At 35.7% G+C, this 17,083-nt stretch overlaps 1 protein-coding gene across 1 annotated transcript in view; it reads left to right on the forward strand.

Annotated features, from left to right (window-relative positions):
* Window positions 1–17,083, forward strand: part of LRRC7 (leucine rich repeat containing 7) — a 496,206-nt gene that overhangs the window by 439,464 nt on the left and 39,659 nt on the right. The window contains exon 24 of the mRNA XM_059899299.1: window positions 1,922–2,143. Coding sequence (XP_059755282.1) covers window positions 1,922–2,143 — 222 coding nt within the window. The remainder of the gene's footprint in view (window positions 1–1,921; window positions 2,144–17,083) is intronic.

Here is a 17,083-nt window from a genome sequence, read left to right on the forward strand (position 1 = left end):
ATATGCAACAAGGAAAAACTCGACCAGAAGGGTGTTCAGTCTTCTAGAATGGCTGAGAAAGTTGTGACATCTTTCATTTAGATTTCTGAGAAGGAAATAGATACATTAGAGAAATACACATTTGCCCTTTATGAGGTTATCTTAGTTGTGTTTATGATGTTGTAATTTTCTGATCCCTGGTTGCATTAGACGGTATTGGATTGATAATTGTTTTGTTATTGTGCTGTTATAGGCTGAAACTTTTTTTTGGCATCTTTTCCTCCAGTTTCTCATGACTGAAATATCTTTACTGTTTTTGAATGTAAAAAGTTGTACATGATAAGACAATCAGTTGGATATCTAAAATATAATCAAATGATTTTTTTCTGTGCCTTGCATATTGCTAAATAATAATTTTGAATATTTTCTTCACTGAAATTACCTCTTGTTTAGAATCAAACAATATGCCTTCCCTCTCCAAATGATTTTGCATGATCACTGTCATCTCCTATTTCTCTTATGTTGCTCTTCTTTAAGAACTTTAAAATAATTAAAATTCATCTTTTCCCTGAATACTTGTTTAATAATTTTTCCTTTATTCCACCAATCTGACTTTTTCATAGTAATTAAAAATCTTGATTAGTCAGGAAAATTCACAAACTTTCCTAACTAATGAATTCTAAGGTGAAATTTACTTTTAAATTCCAAATTGCCTACCCTTAAAAAGTCAACAAGAAAGACAATGAATTCAGGAAGTAATTCCTCAGATCCTTCCATAATAATGGGTGAAGTACCAAGCACAGCATTAAAACGTAAGTTTAAAAGTATTAAAGATAAGCATTCACTTCCCATGTTAGACCTCCATGTTAAACCATACTTAATTTTAAAAGGCATGTTCTAGGGGACTTCCCTGGCAGTCCTGTGGTTAGGACTCCGCACTTCCATTGCAGGGGGCATGGGTTTGATCCCTGGTCAGGGAATTAAGAGCCCCACAAGCTAAATAAATAAACAAATGGCATGTTCTAGGTTACCAGCTCACAAACAGAACTGCTTGCTTGACAGAGAAGATATCAGGTAGAATGACTCAAGGAGCCCATGCTAGAATGAAGGTAAGAAAATCGGAATGAACGAGAAACAGGATTAGGCACCAGTCATTTAAAGATGGGGACCAAAGTAAGCATGCCCTTTCTCCTCTAGCAACCACCCTCAAGGGCTGATAAATGATCGTTGTTGCTTTAAATGAGGTACTGATGAGTCTCTCTGAAAGCTCATGTGAAGATGATCTGCATGCAGTGTTCACTTTAAAGACCTTTCCATATCTAGTGCCTCTATAGGCTACAGATACTCGCAGGAATTTATCACATGATTAATTTTTAATGGAACTTAAAGATTGCAAAAACCATACTCTTGATTTAATATTGCAGAAAATTAATAAATATTGATTATACTCACCTGAACAAGCTTGCTATACATGTGTGTGGCATAAAGGCAAATATACAATTTAATTCTTTTGCTCCAGAATCAGAAAGTAGTTTCTATAATTTTCTCCCTGATGTTTCATATATTACATCTCTCTCCCTGCTATTATTCTAAATGAAATGCCAGATAGAACTCCACTTTATTTTTTAAGTTCTGACTTTTTTTTCTTCTTGAGATTTTTCAGACTGAACTTTGTTTCCTTAAAATGGGGGTTAAAATAATCTTTGGCAAGCCATCAGATGAGGACAAGTGTATTTAACGTGACCTTGCTCCGATGTTAGCATCTTCACAAACCACAGCAGGCAGACCCTTACTGTTTTTTCATTATCCTTCCTAGCCATGGCTGAAAGCCCAACTGATGCCACTTTACTTACTGGAGAGGTATTCTGTACGGTTTTGTTTTTCTACTTTAATCACATCCTTTCAACACCACAAATCTTCTGACAGATTATCTTCTCCACAGGCAGGCAGCCACATCCAGACCTTGATGGGGTCCCAGAGCCTTCAGCATCGTAGCCGTGAGCAGCAGCCATATGAGGGAAACATAAACAAAGTGACCATCCAGCAGTTTCAGTCACCATTGCCTATTCAGATCCCCTCTTCACAGGCCACTCGGGGACCTCAGCCCGGACGGTGCTTAATTCAAACTAAAGGGCAAAGGAGTATGGATGGTTATCCAGAGCAGGTGAGTGGAGTTTTTATAATTGATACATTTTCAGGCAGTGTTTGGGGAAAGTCCCATCAATCCGTGGTTTGCCTTCCCTCATTCATGTAGTCTGGGACACATTAATGCTGTCACCATGTCGAATGGAGTAGAGCGCTCTTTGTAGGGATTTTATCATTATTTTCATTGGTTAAGAACTACAACATATAGCAATTGATGGTTGGTAAAATGCCCATTTCACATAAAGAAAACTTGAATTGGAATAGTTTTTCCTGGTTTATCCTGCACCTCCTTCTGCCCACTCCCAACTCCAATTTAGCTCCGCAGCACAGCTTTTGAATGTTACAAAGAGCTTCAAAGGATTAGGTATATTTACCAAGGCCTTTGGTGAAATTGACAGTGTAAAAACTAAACTGTATATTCCCCTCGATTTGTGGGAACATTTTTTAAAAGTTTTATCTTCTGATTTTTGAGTAATACAGAGATAAAGCTTTGCTATGAACAAAATGATAAAGAGCAGTTAGGAAGGAAATATTTATGAAATGATCCAAAAGCTATTGATAAATGCCATGTAGTAAAAAAAAAAATTGCTGCTCCCCTGACCTATTTAAATTAGGATCTGGTTTTCCATTGTAGAATCTGTTTTTCTTTCTTAAGGCCAGAACACTGAATAAGATCTCATCTGTTGAGTCATATTAAGGTTAGAAAGTAAGACATCAAGATATTAATACTCTCAGAAAATTAATTTCTCTTATTAATAAGAGAAATTAATTAAATTTAATTAATTTAATTAAAATTAATTAAAATTAGTTTCTCTTATTTCATTCTTCAGATAATTAGACAAAGCTCCCACTGACTTCTCTAACCCCTTAATATGGGTTATAAAGGTTTCACTTTACTATTGCTTATTCAAAGCTTCACGTATCACCGTCCTTATTTTCTAAACATATCAGACAAGATTATCTTCATTCTCCAGTTTTTTCCTTTATGCTGTTAAGAGTCATTTATTATTTGGATCTCAGCTGCTCTAGACATCTCCTGTGTTTCTTAATACCCTTCTTGAAGCTGAGATAGGGTTTTTTAAGATAATCTTCTTCCTATCCTGCCTTGATCTAGGCCAAATGTTGGATTTAAGGTAAAATAAACCAGACAGGTGTCTTTAATCAGGTAATGAGGTGAGGTTTTTAATTCTCCGGAGATTCTAAAAAGTTAATAAAGTTTTAAATTATGCTTTACCACAGGCATCTTAGGTTAAAAATTGTTCATATATCCTCTCCTCCACAAATATCATAACTTCAATCCAGTTCTCTGATTTAATGATTCCTGTTAACAGGAATAATTAATAAGTTATTACAAAATTTTTTTCTCCCAGAATCAGCACATTTAAAATCCACTGAGATCAATGCCCTCTGTTTCCCCTACTTTTAATAGTAGGGTTAGTATTGCATACAGTTATTCTGAACACTCTAAATTTAAAGACCTTTTTTACATTATTTCTCAAAAAATACACAAATTATATAGCTTGACTTAATGAGAGGATTACTAAGTTTTAGTTTACATGCTTATCAAACTTAAAATATCATGATTCTTTCAAAGAATGTATTTATAGTCATTGTAAGTGTTTTGATTTGTAACTCTAACAACATCAGGTGTCTTTCAAACTGAGAGATAAAAAAACATTCAATGGTTATATTAAGGAAAGTACTTAAGTGTAATTCCTTTTGAATTCCTGCTTTTTTCTGCCTTGGTTTCAGGCTGAAATGGTTTGGAATGCTGAGATGAAAACTTTGGAGTGACCGCGAGAAAGCCTAAGGAGCATTTAAACCAATAGTACTAGTCCCCAAACTATGCTCCCCCCTCCCCTGAGTTATTAATCTGGAGACAGTTTCTCAAAACCTTTTTCATGATTCAGTGTAACATTTATCCACTACCAGTGGCATGCTGAAGCATATTCATGCTGGCTCGTTACTGTGTGCATATCTTCCCAACTCTACCTTCAGCGACACCACACTGATAGGTTGAAATTGTGGGGATAATTACACCAGGGAAATGAGCAAACCCTACAAACCAGGGCCCTCCCCTTCCCTCAGCCAGCTCTTAAACATTTTCCAGCACACCAGAACTACTACATTGTTTTCTTTCATCTCTTTTTCTTTTTCTAACCTCTCCACTTCTTTGTTTAGCTCTATAGCATTCAGGAAAGAGAATACTAGGAATAGGTCTCAGAAGTTGGAGTTCGAGTTTCATGTTAACTTTTATTAAAGTGTGTGAATCTGGACAAGTCATTAACTCTTTCCTGAGGCTCTGTTTTTCTCCTTATAAAATGAGAACATTACCACCCACCGACATTCAAAAAGTTTTTGAGAGAATCAAGTGGTACAATTCTAAACGCACACACACGCACACAAAGTAAGCCTGGCACTGAGAGTAAAGAAAGAGGAAACAGAAGAAATAGAAATACAAGATTTTAAGAATTAAAATACTGGAGAGCACTTAATGAATATCAGTCCAACCTCCCTAGTCTCTAGATAGAAAACAAACAGAAAGAGGCTGAAGGAGGTTATGTAATTCACTCTCATAATAAAAATATTTTATGTATTTTTTACCTTCCTAACTCATTTTTCTTTTGAAAACTCAGACCTCTCTAATATGTGTGTGTTCCCTTTAAAGCAAGACTTTTTCCATATTTAACAAGAAAAAAAAGGAGGAAAATATTTAAAACATTTAAGAACTGTATAGGTTCACACAAAAATTATAGAGTAGTGATTGAAGTGCAAAGACCAAGGAGGTAACTGAAAATTCTAATATGGGTTTCAGGCATATAAATGAAGATACTCTATTTTCATAAGGCATTTCTAGTGATGCATTAAAAGGGCCATTAAGAGAAAACAGAGTTTTCTTAAATGATTACTACAAACACAATGCTAAATTTGGTCAAGTACAATATGGAAAAAATCTAAGTCATTCATAATTTTTAAGTGCAAGGAGACATCATAAACATAGTACAGAAGGGTAAGCTGGGATGAAGTGAGAGAGTGGCATGGACATATATACACTACCAAATGTAAAATAGGTAGCTAGTGGGAAGCAGCCACATAGCACAGGGAGATCAGCTCGGTGCTTTGTGACCACCTAGAGGGGTGGGATAGGGAGGGTGGGAGAGAGATGCAAGAGGGAGGAGATATGGGGATATATGTATACGTATAGCTGATTCACTTTGTTATACATCAGAAACTAACACAACATTGTAAAGCAATTATACTCCAATAAAGATGTTAAAAAAAATAAGTAAATAAAAAAAATAAGTAAATAAAAAATAAACATAGTACAAATAAACATGCTGTGTGCAGCATGATAAAGCACAATAATTTCTACTAAAGCTTGGAGATTTTACTTTAAAAAAGTAATCACTTATTGGAATGCTACAGGTGAAAAACAACCGATTACAGTGAATCTACATTTATTTAATTCAGGGAAGAGAAGTCTGAATGAAAGTAGGAAAAGAAAAGACAACAGTTGGCATACGTTGAGTGCCTACTATGCTATTTATACTATATATAGTGTATTTATGCTATAAATACCATGTATCTTACACACAGGCCTGGCTTCATGGTGTGTGAACTGTACAGCTGCACGAAGTCCTGCACTTGGAAGTGCCCCACACTTGGTTTAACGCTCTGCTGTCACCAGCTTGTAATTCTTAATAATCATTAAACAAGGAGCCTCACATTTTCATTTTGCATCAGGCACCACTAATTACATAGCTGGTCCTGCTTACATACACTATCTCATTTAGTCCTCACAATAATCTTATTTCCTTTTTATAAATGAAGAGACCAAGGCACAGAGAAAATAAGTAACTTGTAAGAGGTATAATTGGTCAAGCTACTTGTGAGAGGTATAATTGGTCAAGCTGGAATTTTAATCCAGGTCTGTCTAACCCAGAACCCAAGTTCGGTGTACCAATCTTACCATTAAATTAACCACATGATCCAGACGCTTGCTGTGGCCTCAGTGTCCCCTTCTGTCAAATAATATTAGTTAAACGTGTTTCAGCTACAATTCAGAGTTATAGAACTGCCTTATACAGATGGTATGCTGACTGGAACTCACATGAACAATTCCAATGCTTTGAAAAGCAAAAATACTCAACAAATGGAAAGTTTTATTATTAGCAAAAATATACCTCTGTATCTCTTAATGTGACCTAAAGAACTAATGAGTTTCTAATCTGATTAAAATAAGTTCCATATAGCAATGAACATACATAATAAATGCTACCACTAATGACGTTGAATGAATTTAAATGAATGTCATATTTTACCTAACCAGCACACTTAGCCTTTTTTAGCCATAAAGAGGTACTTAGTAAGCTTTGATGTTCCACCTGAATGATGAAACCATCTCAACTTTCAAACTACCCATCACAATAAAACAAGGCAAAATATCTAAGAATTCTAATTTAATACACTTACTTTTACATATCTATTTTTCATAGACATTAAGTATCATCTGTTTTCAACTCTAGGATTAAATGTCATAAAATATATGGAAGTGATTTTTAAACCATAACGTGCTACCCAGATTCAAGGTATTAACTTCCATAGACTAGAAATCTGACGTGTAATAATGGACATTCTTTTTAACAAATTATCTACAACGAAATCATGTGCATGTCACTTGAAGTTCATTATCAGGGAATTTTACTTAGAAAAGGGATTATAATGCATAAACCATTTTGATTATTGATGAACATAATAGAGAATAATAGGGTTGTACTAAACAGTGAGCTGAAGAAAGCCAGAAAGTAAGATTTGACTCCTTCCCATTCCACATGAGAACTCTTAGCCATCATATCCATTCTCTTAGCTCTTCCCTTTGTTTCCCAGTCCAAGTGACTATTCATCTTATCCTCCCCTTCACAATAAAATAATACTTTATATCAGATGTTCTCAACCTCAGCTGTACATTAGAATCTGCTCAGCCTTTTTTTTAATTGAAGTATAGTTGATTAACAATATCATATTAGTATTAGGTATACAGCATAGTGAATCTGTATTTTTGCAGATTATATTCCATTATAAGTTACTACAAGATAATGGCTATAATTCCCTGTGCTATACAATATATCCTTGTTGTTTATCTATTTTATACATAATGGTTTGTATCTGTTAATCCCATATCCCTAATTTGTCCCTCCCCCAACCCTTTCCCTTTGGTAACCACAAGGTTGTTTTCTATGTCTATGAGTCTGTTTCTGTGTTGCATATATTCATTTGTACTATTTTTTAGATTCCACATATAAGTGATATCATACAGTATTTGTCTTTCTCTGTCTGACTTATTTCATTTAGCATAATACCCTCCAAGTTCATCCATGCCGTTGCAAATGGCAAAATTTCATCCTTTTTTATGGCTGAGTAATATTCTATTGTGTATATATTCTACATCTTCTTTATCCATTTGTTTTTTTATGGGCACTTGGGTTATTTCCATGTCTTGGATATTGTAAACAGTGCTTCTATGAACATTGGGGTGCGTATATCTTTTCAAATTAGTGTTTTCATTTTTTCTGTATATATACCCAGGAGTCGAATTGCCAGATCATATGGTAGTTCTATTTTAGTTTTTTGAGGAACTTCCATGGTGCCCAATGGAGGTTGCTCAGGAGCTTTGAAAAACACTCATGCCCTGGCCTAATCCCCAAAGAAACTGATTTCATTAGCCTGGATGTGAGCTGGGTAATGGGAATTTTTGAAACTCCCCAGGTGATTCTATTGTGTAGCCAAGGCTGAGAACTGATATCAAGATATTCTATAACTCAGCAATTTGCCAGCTGAATAACATATTGTCATTAACACTATTTAGAACTATACATAAGTCATCCATAACTTGTTGAATAGTTTTTAAAGAAACTAACATCAACTTGGTTTTTCTGTTTTGCAAATGTATAATCCAAGGCAAAGCATATCTGTATATGTGGAACATATAGACCCCAAAACAGAATTAGGAAAGAAAAACATCAGCATGATGCTTCAAATGTCTCAGAGCTCTGGCCTCTCCCCTGTACTCCAGATGTTTCATATATTAACTGATTTAATCTAACCAATAATGTTGTGGTGGATAGAGCAGTTCCTGTTTTACTGACTAAAAATCTAAGATTCAGAGAAGTCGAGCTAGAATTAAAATCCAATTTCATGAGTCTACCACATAATATGCTACAGCCTGCTGCACTATAGCCAAACATAGAGGTCAAGAGTAAGCCCACACTGGAAGAATAAAAATAGGAAAGTGCACCCTCAAGTCCATGTCTGCCCCAGACAAGAGGACATACCCGCTAATGAACCTAACATATCAGGAGGGCCAGAACTCCATAGCTGTTTCCTGCCAGTTCCTGTGAGTATACATTTGAACTAAAGTTTGTGCCTAAAAGAGAACTTGTAACATTACATTAGAATAAGCCTTGTGAGTTATACAAAGCAGCTCACACCCATCATATTCAAGGGGAAATAAAAACAAAGCTCTGAAACCCTCCTTGAAGGAGATGCTATAGTGTACCCTGGAAGAAATCATTTTGATACTTAATAATATGTGGAGTACATGAAACTTTTGGCTAAGACATGATTTCAGACATCTCTTTAGATGCTCTGATCAGTTGCCTGAAGGGCTCACAAGGATTCTAGGTGAGGCTTCATCTAACCTCACCTCATCCAGGTGAGGTTCCAGGTGAGGTTCACTCGGAACCAAGTGAAGAAACATACATTATCCTGAGTGTTTGATATAAGAAGAAAAACTTGGAAATATTTGGGTTTTTTAATTATGAATTTTAAAATTAAAAGGCAATAATTTAATAAAGATGGTTAGAAAATAGATATTAAGATGGTTTTAATGTATATTATTTATTCAAATGATTTCAGGGACATCCCATACCTCATCCTGCTCTACTTAAAGTACTGCTATTTATGCATATTTTCCCCATAGAATTTTATTCTTCAATAACCAAAGTAATACTGAAACTCTAAATTCATAGTTTGACACAAACAATGTCTAACTCAACACTACAAACTGACTTTATGAATTATGTGCACTCAAATAGTAGGATTCAGTAAACACTACAGTAGAAATCAGAAGGCCTCTTTCAGTGTTCCACTAAATATATGTATGGTCTTCTTGGTTTCCTCAAGTTTAAAATGAAGGAAATGAAGTAAATAACCTTTAAAATGCATTTACAGACTAAAAAACATTTGAGTTTCTACTTTCTAGATACATACAGAGTTGGCTATTTTTTTCTGAAAGATCTAGAAAATGCTACTCAAAGGATTTTATTCATCAATCTATTAGTATGTTTCTTCAAAAGATTTAATTAGCACTTTTAGTTGGACTTGCATCTCTGATACACAGCAGAAAAAGATATGAAAATAGAAGGATCAAAAAATATTTTTTAATATTAACATTTATATATTTTTATAATTATTACCTTTTTTAGTCTATGACACAGGCTCATTAGAAATTTTGGGAATGCAGAGAAGTTTTATGTAGACTTTGTATGGCTGTGCAATACACATAGTGTAAATCACAACAAAAATTATAATACCTTATAATTGCATAGCACTCTTTATTGTACAAGCACTGTTATATAATAACCTATAAGACCAGGAACTAAAAGTGAAAGTAGCAGCAAATTTAATTTCCAGTTTAATTTCAGTACCATGAAGCATTCTCTCTACTTCTGTCAAGTCCTATAATCAAATCTCCATCATCATCTCATTTGATCTCTCAGCAAGTGGCTTGACTGAACTCTTTCTTTAAATTTTCTTCACTTGGCTATCACCAGTCTACCGCTTTCCCTCTTTCCACACTAGCCATTCTTTTTTTTTTTTTTTAATATATGTTTATTTTTTTATTATTTATTTTTTTTAATTAACTAATTTATTTATTTATTTTTAGCTGTGTTGGGTCTTCGTTTCTGTGCGAGGGCTTTCTCTAGTTGCGGCGAGCGGGGGCCACTCTTCATCGCAGTGCGCGGGCCTCTCACTATCGCGGCCTCTCTTGTTGTGGAGCACAGGCTCCAGACGCGCAGGCTTAGTAGTTGTGGCTCACGGGCCCAGTTGCTCCGCGGCATGTGGGATCTTCCCAGACCAGAGCTCGAACCCGTGTCCCCTGCATTGGCAGGCAGATTCTCAACCACTGCGCCACCAGGGAAGCCCCCACACTAGCCATTCTTTCCTGATTTCTTTACTGGCTCCTTTTCTGTTCCTGACCTTTAAATGATAGAGTGATCCAGTGCTCAAACCTTGACCCCCTTCTCGTTTGTATCCATACTCACACCTATATGATTTCATTCACTTCCAGGATGGATGAGTCCAAGATTTATATATCTCCAGCTCTGGCCTCTCCCCTGTACTCCAGATGTTTATATTCAATTACCCACTTGTTGATATCTCAACCTGGATGTCCAGTGAATTTCTTAAACTTAGCATAGTCAAAAGAAACTCTTGTTTCCTGGCCCTGGCCCTGCCCCTACCAAACCTGCTTCTCTTCTAGATTTCCCCATTTCAGTTAATGGCTCTTCTATTCATCTTGTTGCTATGGCCAAAGATCCTTGACTCCCCTTTCTCACAGCCCACGTACAATAAACAGCAATTCCATTAAAATATATTCTGAATTCACCACTTTTCATCACCTGCACTGCTACCACCTTATCGGCCATCACCTCACTCCTATCTACTTCAGTAGCTCCCTGTTTTCTCTTTTGCCGGTTGCTTCTCTCCAGTCTGTTTTCCACTGCCAGAGTGATCTCTTTAAAACATGAATCAGATCATGTCAGTCTTCTGCTTAAAAATCCCTAGTGGCTTGGAAATTTCTGAACCCTTATAAATCCTCACTATGGCATGAAGTCCCTACAGACCTGGGCCCTGCCTCCTCTCCTTCTACTCTCTCCGTAGCCATTTTCTCTCTCGTCATGCTGATCATGTTGTTGTTGCTGATTTTAACAGCTTTCTTGATATAATTTACACACAGTAAAGTTCACCTGTTTAAAGTGAACAATTCAGTGGTTTTTAGTATATTTATACAGTTGTACCACCATCACCATAATCTAATTTTTAAACATTTTCATAATTGCAAAAAGAAATCTTGTACCCATTAGCGGTCATCTTCCATACTCCCTGACCTCTATTCTGCCCCCAGCCCTAGACAATCATTCATCTACATTGTATCTCTATACATTTGTCTATTCTGGACATTTCATATAAATGAGATCATATGACATATGAGGTTTTTTGCGACTGGCTAATTTTAATTAGCATAATGTGCTTAGTGTAGCACGTATCAGTAATTCATTCCTTTTTACTGCCAAATAATATTCCATTATATGGCTATACCATATATTGCTTATGCATTCATCAGGTGATAGACATTTATGTTCTTTCCACTTTTTGAACATTCATGTACAAATTTGTGTGTGAAGGTACATTTTTATTGTGCTTGGGTAGTTACCTAGGAATGAACTTGCTGGGTTATATGGTAATTATGTTTATCAATTTTAAGGAGCTTCTAAACTCTTTCCTAAAGTGTCTGTCATGTTTTACTCCCACCAGCAATGAATGAGTGTTCTAATTTCTCCACATCCTCACCAATATTTGTTATTGTCTTTCTTTTTTAGTACAGCCATCTTGTGAAGTATTGATAGTATCTCATTGTGTTTTTAATCTACATTTCTCTAATAACTAATGATGTTGAGTATCTTTTCATGTGTTTATTTGTCATTCATATATCTTCTTTGAGTAAATGTCTATTAAAATTCTTTGCCCATTTTTTAATTAGGTTATTTGAACTGTAACTGTCGTTCATATATTCCAGATACAAAATATTTTCTCCCATTCTGTGGATTGTCTTTTCATTTTCTTGATGGTCTCTTTAAGGCACCAAAGTTTTTAATTTTGATAAAGTCAGTCATCTCCTTTATAACATTTGGTTTCATATCGAAGAAATCATTGCTTAACTCAAGATGACGGAGATTTACTTGTATTTTCTTCCTAAAGGTTTATAGTTTTAGCTCTTGCACTTCAGTCCCTGATTTATTTTGCATTAATTCTTGTGTATGGTGTGAGGTAGAGGTAAAAATCATTATTTTTCATGTAGATATCCAGTTGTCCCTATACCATTTGTTTAAAAAATTATTCTTTCCTCATTGAATTATCTTAGACCTTTTGTTGAAAATCAAATGACCACAAATGTTAGGGTTTATATCTTGATTCTCCATTCTATTTCACTGATCTATATGTCTGTCCATATGCCGTCTTGTTGTTCTTTGACTTTACAAAGATCCATCTGTCTTCAGGGCATTTAAAATTGCTGTTCTCCCTGCCTGGAATAGTTTTCCCATTTTTCTTATTGTCTGTTGCTTGATCCTTTACCTCATTCACATTTCTGCTCAAATGTCACATCCTCAGAGAGGCCTTTCTTAGCTACTCCAACTAAAATAGCTCCTCACTCCTGTTCCATCAAACTGTACTTACTTTCCTGCTTTATTTTTTTTCACAGCTCATATCACTATCTGAAATTATTTCCTGTTCACATGTTTACTATCTGTCTTCCCCATTAAAATGTAAGTTCCATGAGGACAAGGATTTTTTGTCTGTCTGATAAGGTGCCTAGCACTTAGTAGAAAATCAATAAATATTTGTGGCATAAAGGCATGAATCATGATTTCTACAACCATTTTCATTTTCAAAGTTACAGCGGTTTTCCAAGCAGTTAATTATATAATTGGAGCACTTCTTTGAATAACTGGCATATCTTCGAAAAGCTCATCACGTGTTTTAAGAGTCATCATACACTTCTGAGAGTGAATAATTGAGAGTATCTTTTGTCACACATGCATATTACCGATTTATTTATTCAACCAAAAGTTAATTGAGTGCTAACTATGTGCCAGCCACTGTTCTAGATAGTCAATGAAGAGATAACATAATAGACCTTCAGAGGTGATTCAGATGTCCTACTTGATTAAAACTCCATGCGGAATGTGGATGTCTCTTCACCAGACCTTCTCTATGTTAATACTTTCAGGGTTCAAACCTGGAAATGGCCTCAGAGGTGAAACATTTTTAGTTACAAGGTCCTTTCTTGATGCTTCAGCAATTAACAGTCCTTAAATAGATCAAAAATTTACCTTGAATTTCTTACAGTACAGAATATTTGAAGTTCTGCTCACTTCATTTCCCAAAAGAATTTTCTAACAAGTGTATAGTTTGTTTTCTTTTTAAAATAAAAGATAAATCAATTCTTTTATATCTACAAATAAGCAAGTTTCTTCTCAATTTTTTTTAGTCAACTATGCCTCTTGATTATGAGTGACTCAACCTAATAAGACTTAAGCCAAAGAAGAATGTTTAAACTTATATCAGCTGGAACTCCAGGGATGGGGGAAGATTCAGATAAGGATTAATGCTAGGCTCAGAGGAAATCATGACTTCTCTCTCTGTGGGCTGGTTCCTGTGCCAAAAAGGCTTTCCCCTCGTGATAGAAAGATAGCTCAAGAGCTCCAGACTCTCTCAGACTTAAAACAAGCAAGAAACAGCAAGATTCTCTTTCCTGAAAATCCTAATAGACATCTCATTACTCCTATTTGATCAGGTGACCTGCTCACCCTATAATAAATCATATTTTTAGGGGATCCAGTGCTTTGTTTTAGGTCTAGATAACATGATTCACTGAAAGCATACAGGCTGAGAATAAAGAAGTGGGTGGTTTTCAAAGAGAATTTGAGGTTATAACTGCCAGACAAAGAATGAATGGATCTTGAGCAGCAAAAACAGCAGGTATCCACTAACAGCTTCATAACACGTACTGCTAGGAAAGAGAATGGTCACTAGAACAAAGCATAGGAAGCACGTTAATTACAGCATCACCAGGTATCTTTCTGCAATGCAGTTCTCTAATCCTGAGTTACACCTCACGCACACGTGCACACACACACACACACACACACACACCCCTATTTCCTTTGTTCTCGCTACTAGGTTTTAGAGCATTGCAAGACCAAATGAGATCACTGCCTTGCAGAGATTATACATTATGACTTCACAGAGCCTCAGTGCTACATTACAATCCATTTTGTCATGGGCCTCTCCAAGTTATGACCCAGTATTTTAATTAGAGCAAGATTAACACAAACCGGAAATATCAAGTAGTCAAATGATGGAAGTGGACTCTGAAAGAAGCAAATGCACCATTTACTGCCAAACTGTCGCTGTTATCTTCAGCCAGCAATTTCACTCATTGATATCAATAACTTAATAAAAAATAGAAAAGCTGATTTTTATTGAATAAGCTATTTATCAGCCTCCTAGATCTGACCTTTTCCTAGAACACTGCATTTCCTCTTTGCTAAACCCCTTTAGTTTCAGACTGTTTCTTGGCTGTGAGGCATTCCCTGCTCTTACATTTTATGGCCCCTTTGGGCCTTAGCAGACAGGTGGAACTCCTTCTATGGGAGATGAATACTCTGTCTGACATGCTTTATGGAACACAGCAGTCCCAACACAACCTATTAGCCACACCATAGCGTGCCCAAGGGGAGTCTAGCTTCAGATCAGAATTTGTGGTTGTTCGTCACATTTATAAAACCACAGTGTCATCTTTATTATTTCTATTATTAAAAAATATATTGAAGCAGTTCTTCAGATACTTGGCACATATGAAATTTGTTTTCCTTAGATTTTTTAGTGCCTTCCAATTGACAATAATATAAAATATAGTCACTACCTTGAAAGAGAATGACTAGAAAGTACCCTCAGCAATTTACTTTGTAAATAAAATCTGTTGCATATGTTTCCTTTCAGTTTTTATAGTGGCCTGGAGAAAGCCCAAAGTGTGTACACCTTCCATATATTATGTTATACAATATAAAATTTTCACATTAGAAAGATACAACCCAAATTCTTAATAATTTAATTGGAAATGCACAGATATATGGGAAAATGCAAAGGTAAAATGTTTAAATAGTATTAGTTCCTTTCTTCTCATTTTCTAATTAACCACTAATAACAAAAAAAGGACTACAAGGTGAACTGGTGTGATGAATAAAGCTAAAGTATTCCTTCGAGCTAATCAAGCTGTTATATGTTCAGATCCACAGACTGTAAGCCATATAACTACAAAACTATTAGAAACTGTAGTTTCTACCACCCTATGATAACTAGTTTTAACAAATCTAGATCAATTAAAGGAAAAGTTGTAATTAAACCAATCTTTAAAATAAAAATATAGGAGAGTATTTATGGTAATTGCAGTTACTCATCATTTAGAAACTGTTCATTAATGACTCTATCATAAAAATCACATTAGTGGATAGTTTTTTGTCCTTGTGTTGCAAGTGAACTATGTAATAAACATTATATTTACTATTAAAGAGTATGACTGAATTAAGGATAGTCCTATTAAATGGCCAAATCTAATTGATCCAGCTCCCATTGACTCACAATATATGCTAATTAAGTCAGGAATAGGACTCAAGTTTGCCTTGAACTATCTAAGAGGTAAGTATTGAAGGTACCTTAAAAATAAAGATGTAGAGAACATTTGGGGCATTTGCATTTTTCCATAAGCAAATTAATAGGCTAAGCAATGTTGCTGGGGAAAACATTGAGCTACTTTAAAAAGCAAATGTTTCCAATCATCTTTAAGAACATTTCCAATATATATTTATATAAATACAAAATATATGCTAATGTATTTCTTTAGATTTTTTTCTTAACTCTTTATTGATAATCTTTTGCCTGTTAATCTCTGGTAATACTTGGTTCACCCTAGTTCCAGTACTCATTCTGTACTTAAAAGTTATAAAAGTTGTTTTTTTTTCCCTTTGTGTAACCAAAGTGTATGCTACCTTTGGGGTGCCAAGTCTTTCAGTTATCTGGGGTCACCCTGTCCCACTTTACATGGAAAACTAGCACTTTCCCCATAGCCCACACATACACATTCCCAGCTCAGGATCATCAAGAAGTCCTAGGTTTATTATGGTTTCTCTAGGTCATTCCTGACACTGATTTCCCTTCTGTTGAATTCCTGATCTACGTTCCTTGTATCAATTCTTTCTTTTTTTTTTTTTTTGGCCACGCCATGTGGCATGCAGGACCCTAGTTCCCCAACCAGGGATCAAACCCGTGCCCCCTGAAGTGGAAGCACAGAGTCCCAACCGCTGGACCACCAGGGAAGTCCCTGTATCAATTCTTATAATAGCTGTTATCTTTACTCCAACCTTACCCCAAGGTGGACCTACTCCTAATGCCATCATTTCCCAACAGTACTGCGAAGCATAAGGCTCTGATGTTTAACAGAGCTCATTGATGATTTGGGGTTTGGGGAGGTAATAGAGCACAGAATACTGGAATATTAGCCTTCACAGTCCTAAATATTTATTGGCTCTTCCCTGTCACAATTTCTCCATATTTTTTACCTCTCTCTTTCTCACAGTGTTTTCCTCTTTCCTCTAACACTTGTAACTGCCTCTTCAGGAGCTGCTGCCAAAACCCAAAACTCTTTTTACTGAGTATTTCTTCTTTTGTTTCACCTTCACTCTAACTGTGGATAATACTTCTCCCCTTTCTCAAACTATTGGGCTGGCCAAAAAGTTCATTTGGGTTTTTCTGTTAAGATCTTATGGAAAAACCAAATGAACTTTTTGGCCAACCCAATAAAACCCCTGCTATGTCTAAACAATAGAATTATCTACCGAGAAGATGAAATATTCTGCTCTCCTAGAAAGCAGTAACAAATGATTTAAATTAAATAGCCATCGGGGGACCTTCAAGATGTCAGAGGAGTAAGAGGTGGAGATCACCTTCCTTCCCACAAATACATCAAAAATACAACTACATGTGGAACCACTCCTACAGAACACCTACTGAACACTGGCAGAAGACCTCAGACCTCAAAAGGCAAGAAAGTCCCCAC

Source organism: Balaenoptera ricei, chromosome 1 (genome assembly GCF_028023285.1).
Source record: "Balaenoptera ricei isolate mBalRic1 chromosome 1, mBalRic1.hap2, whole genome shotgun sequence".
Taxonomy (NCBI): domain Eukaryota; kingdom Metazoa; phylum Chordata; class Mammalia; order Artiodactyla; family Balaenopteridae; genus Balaenoptera; species Balaenoptera ricei.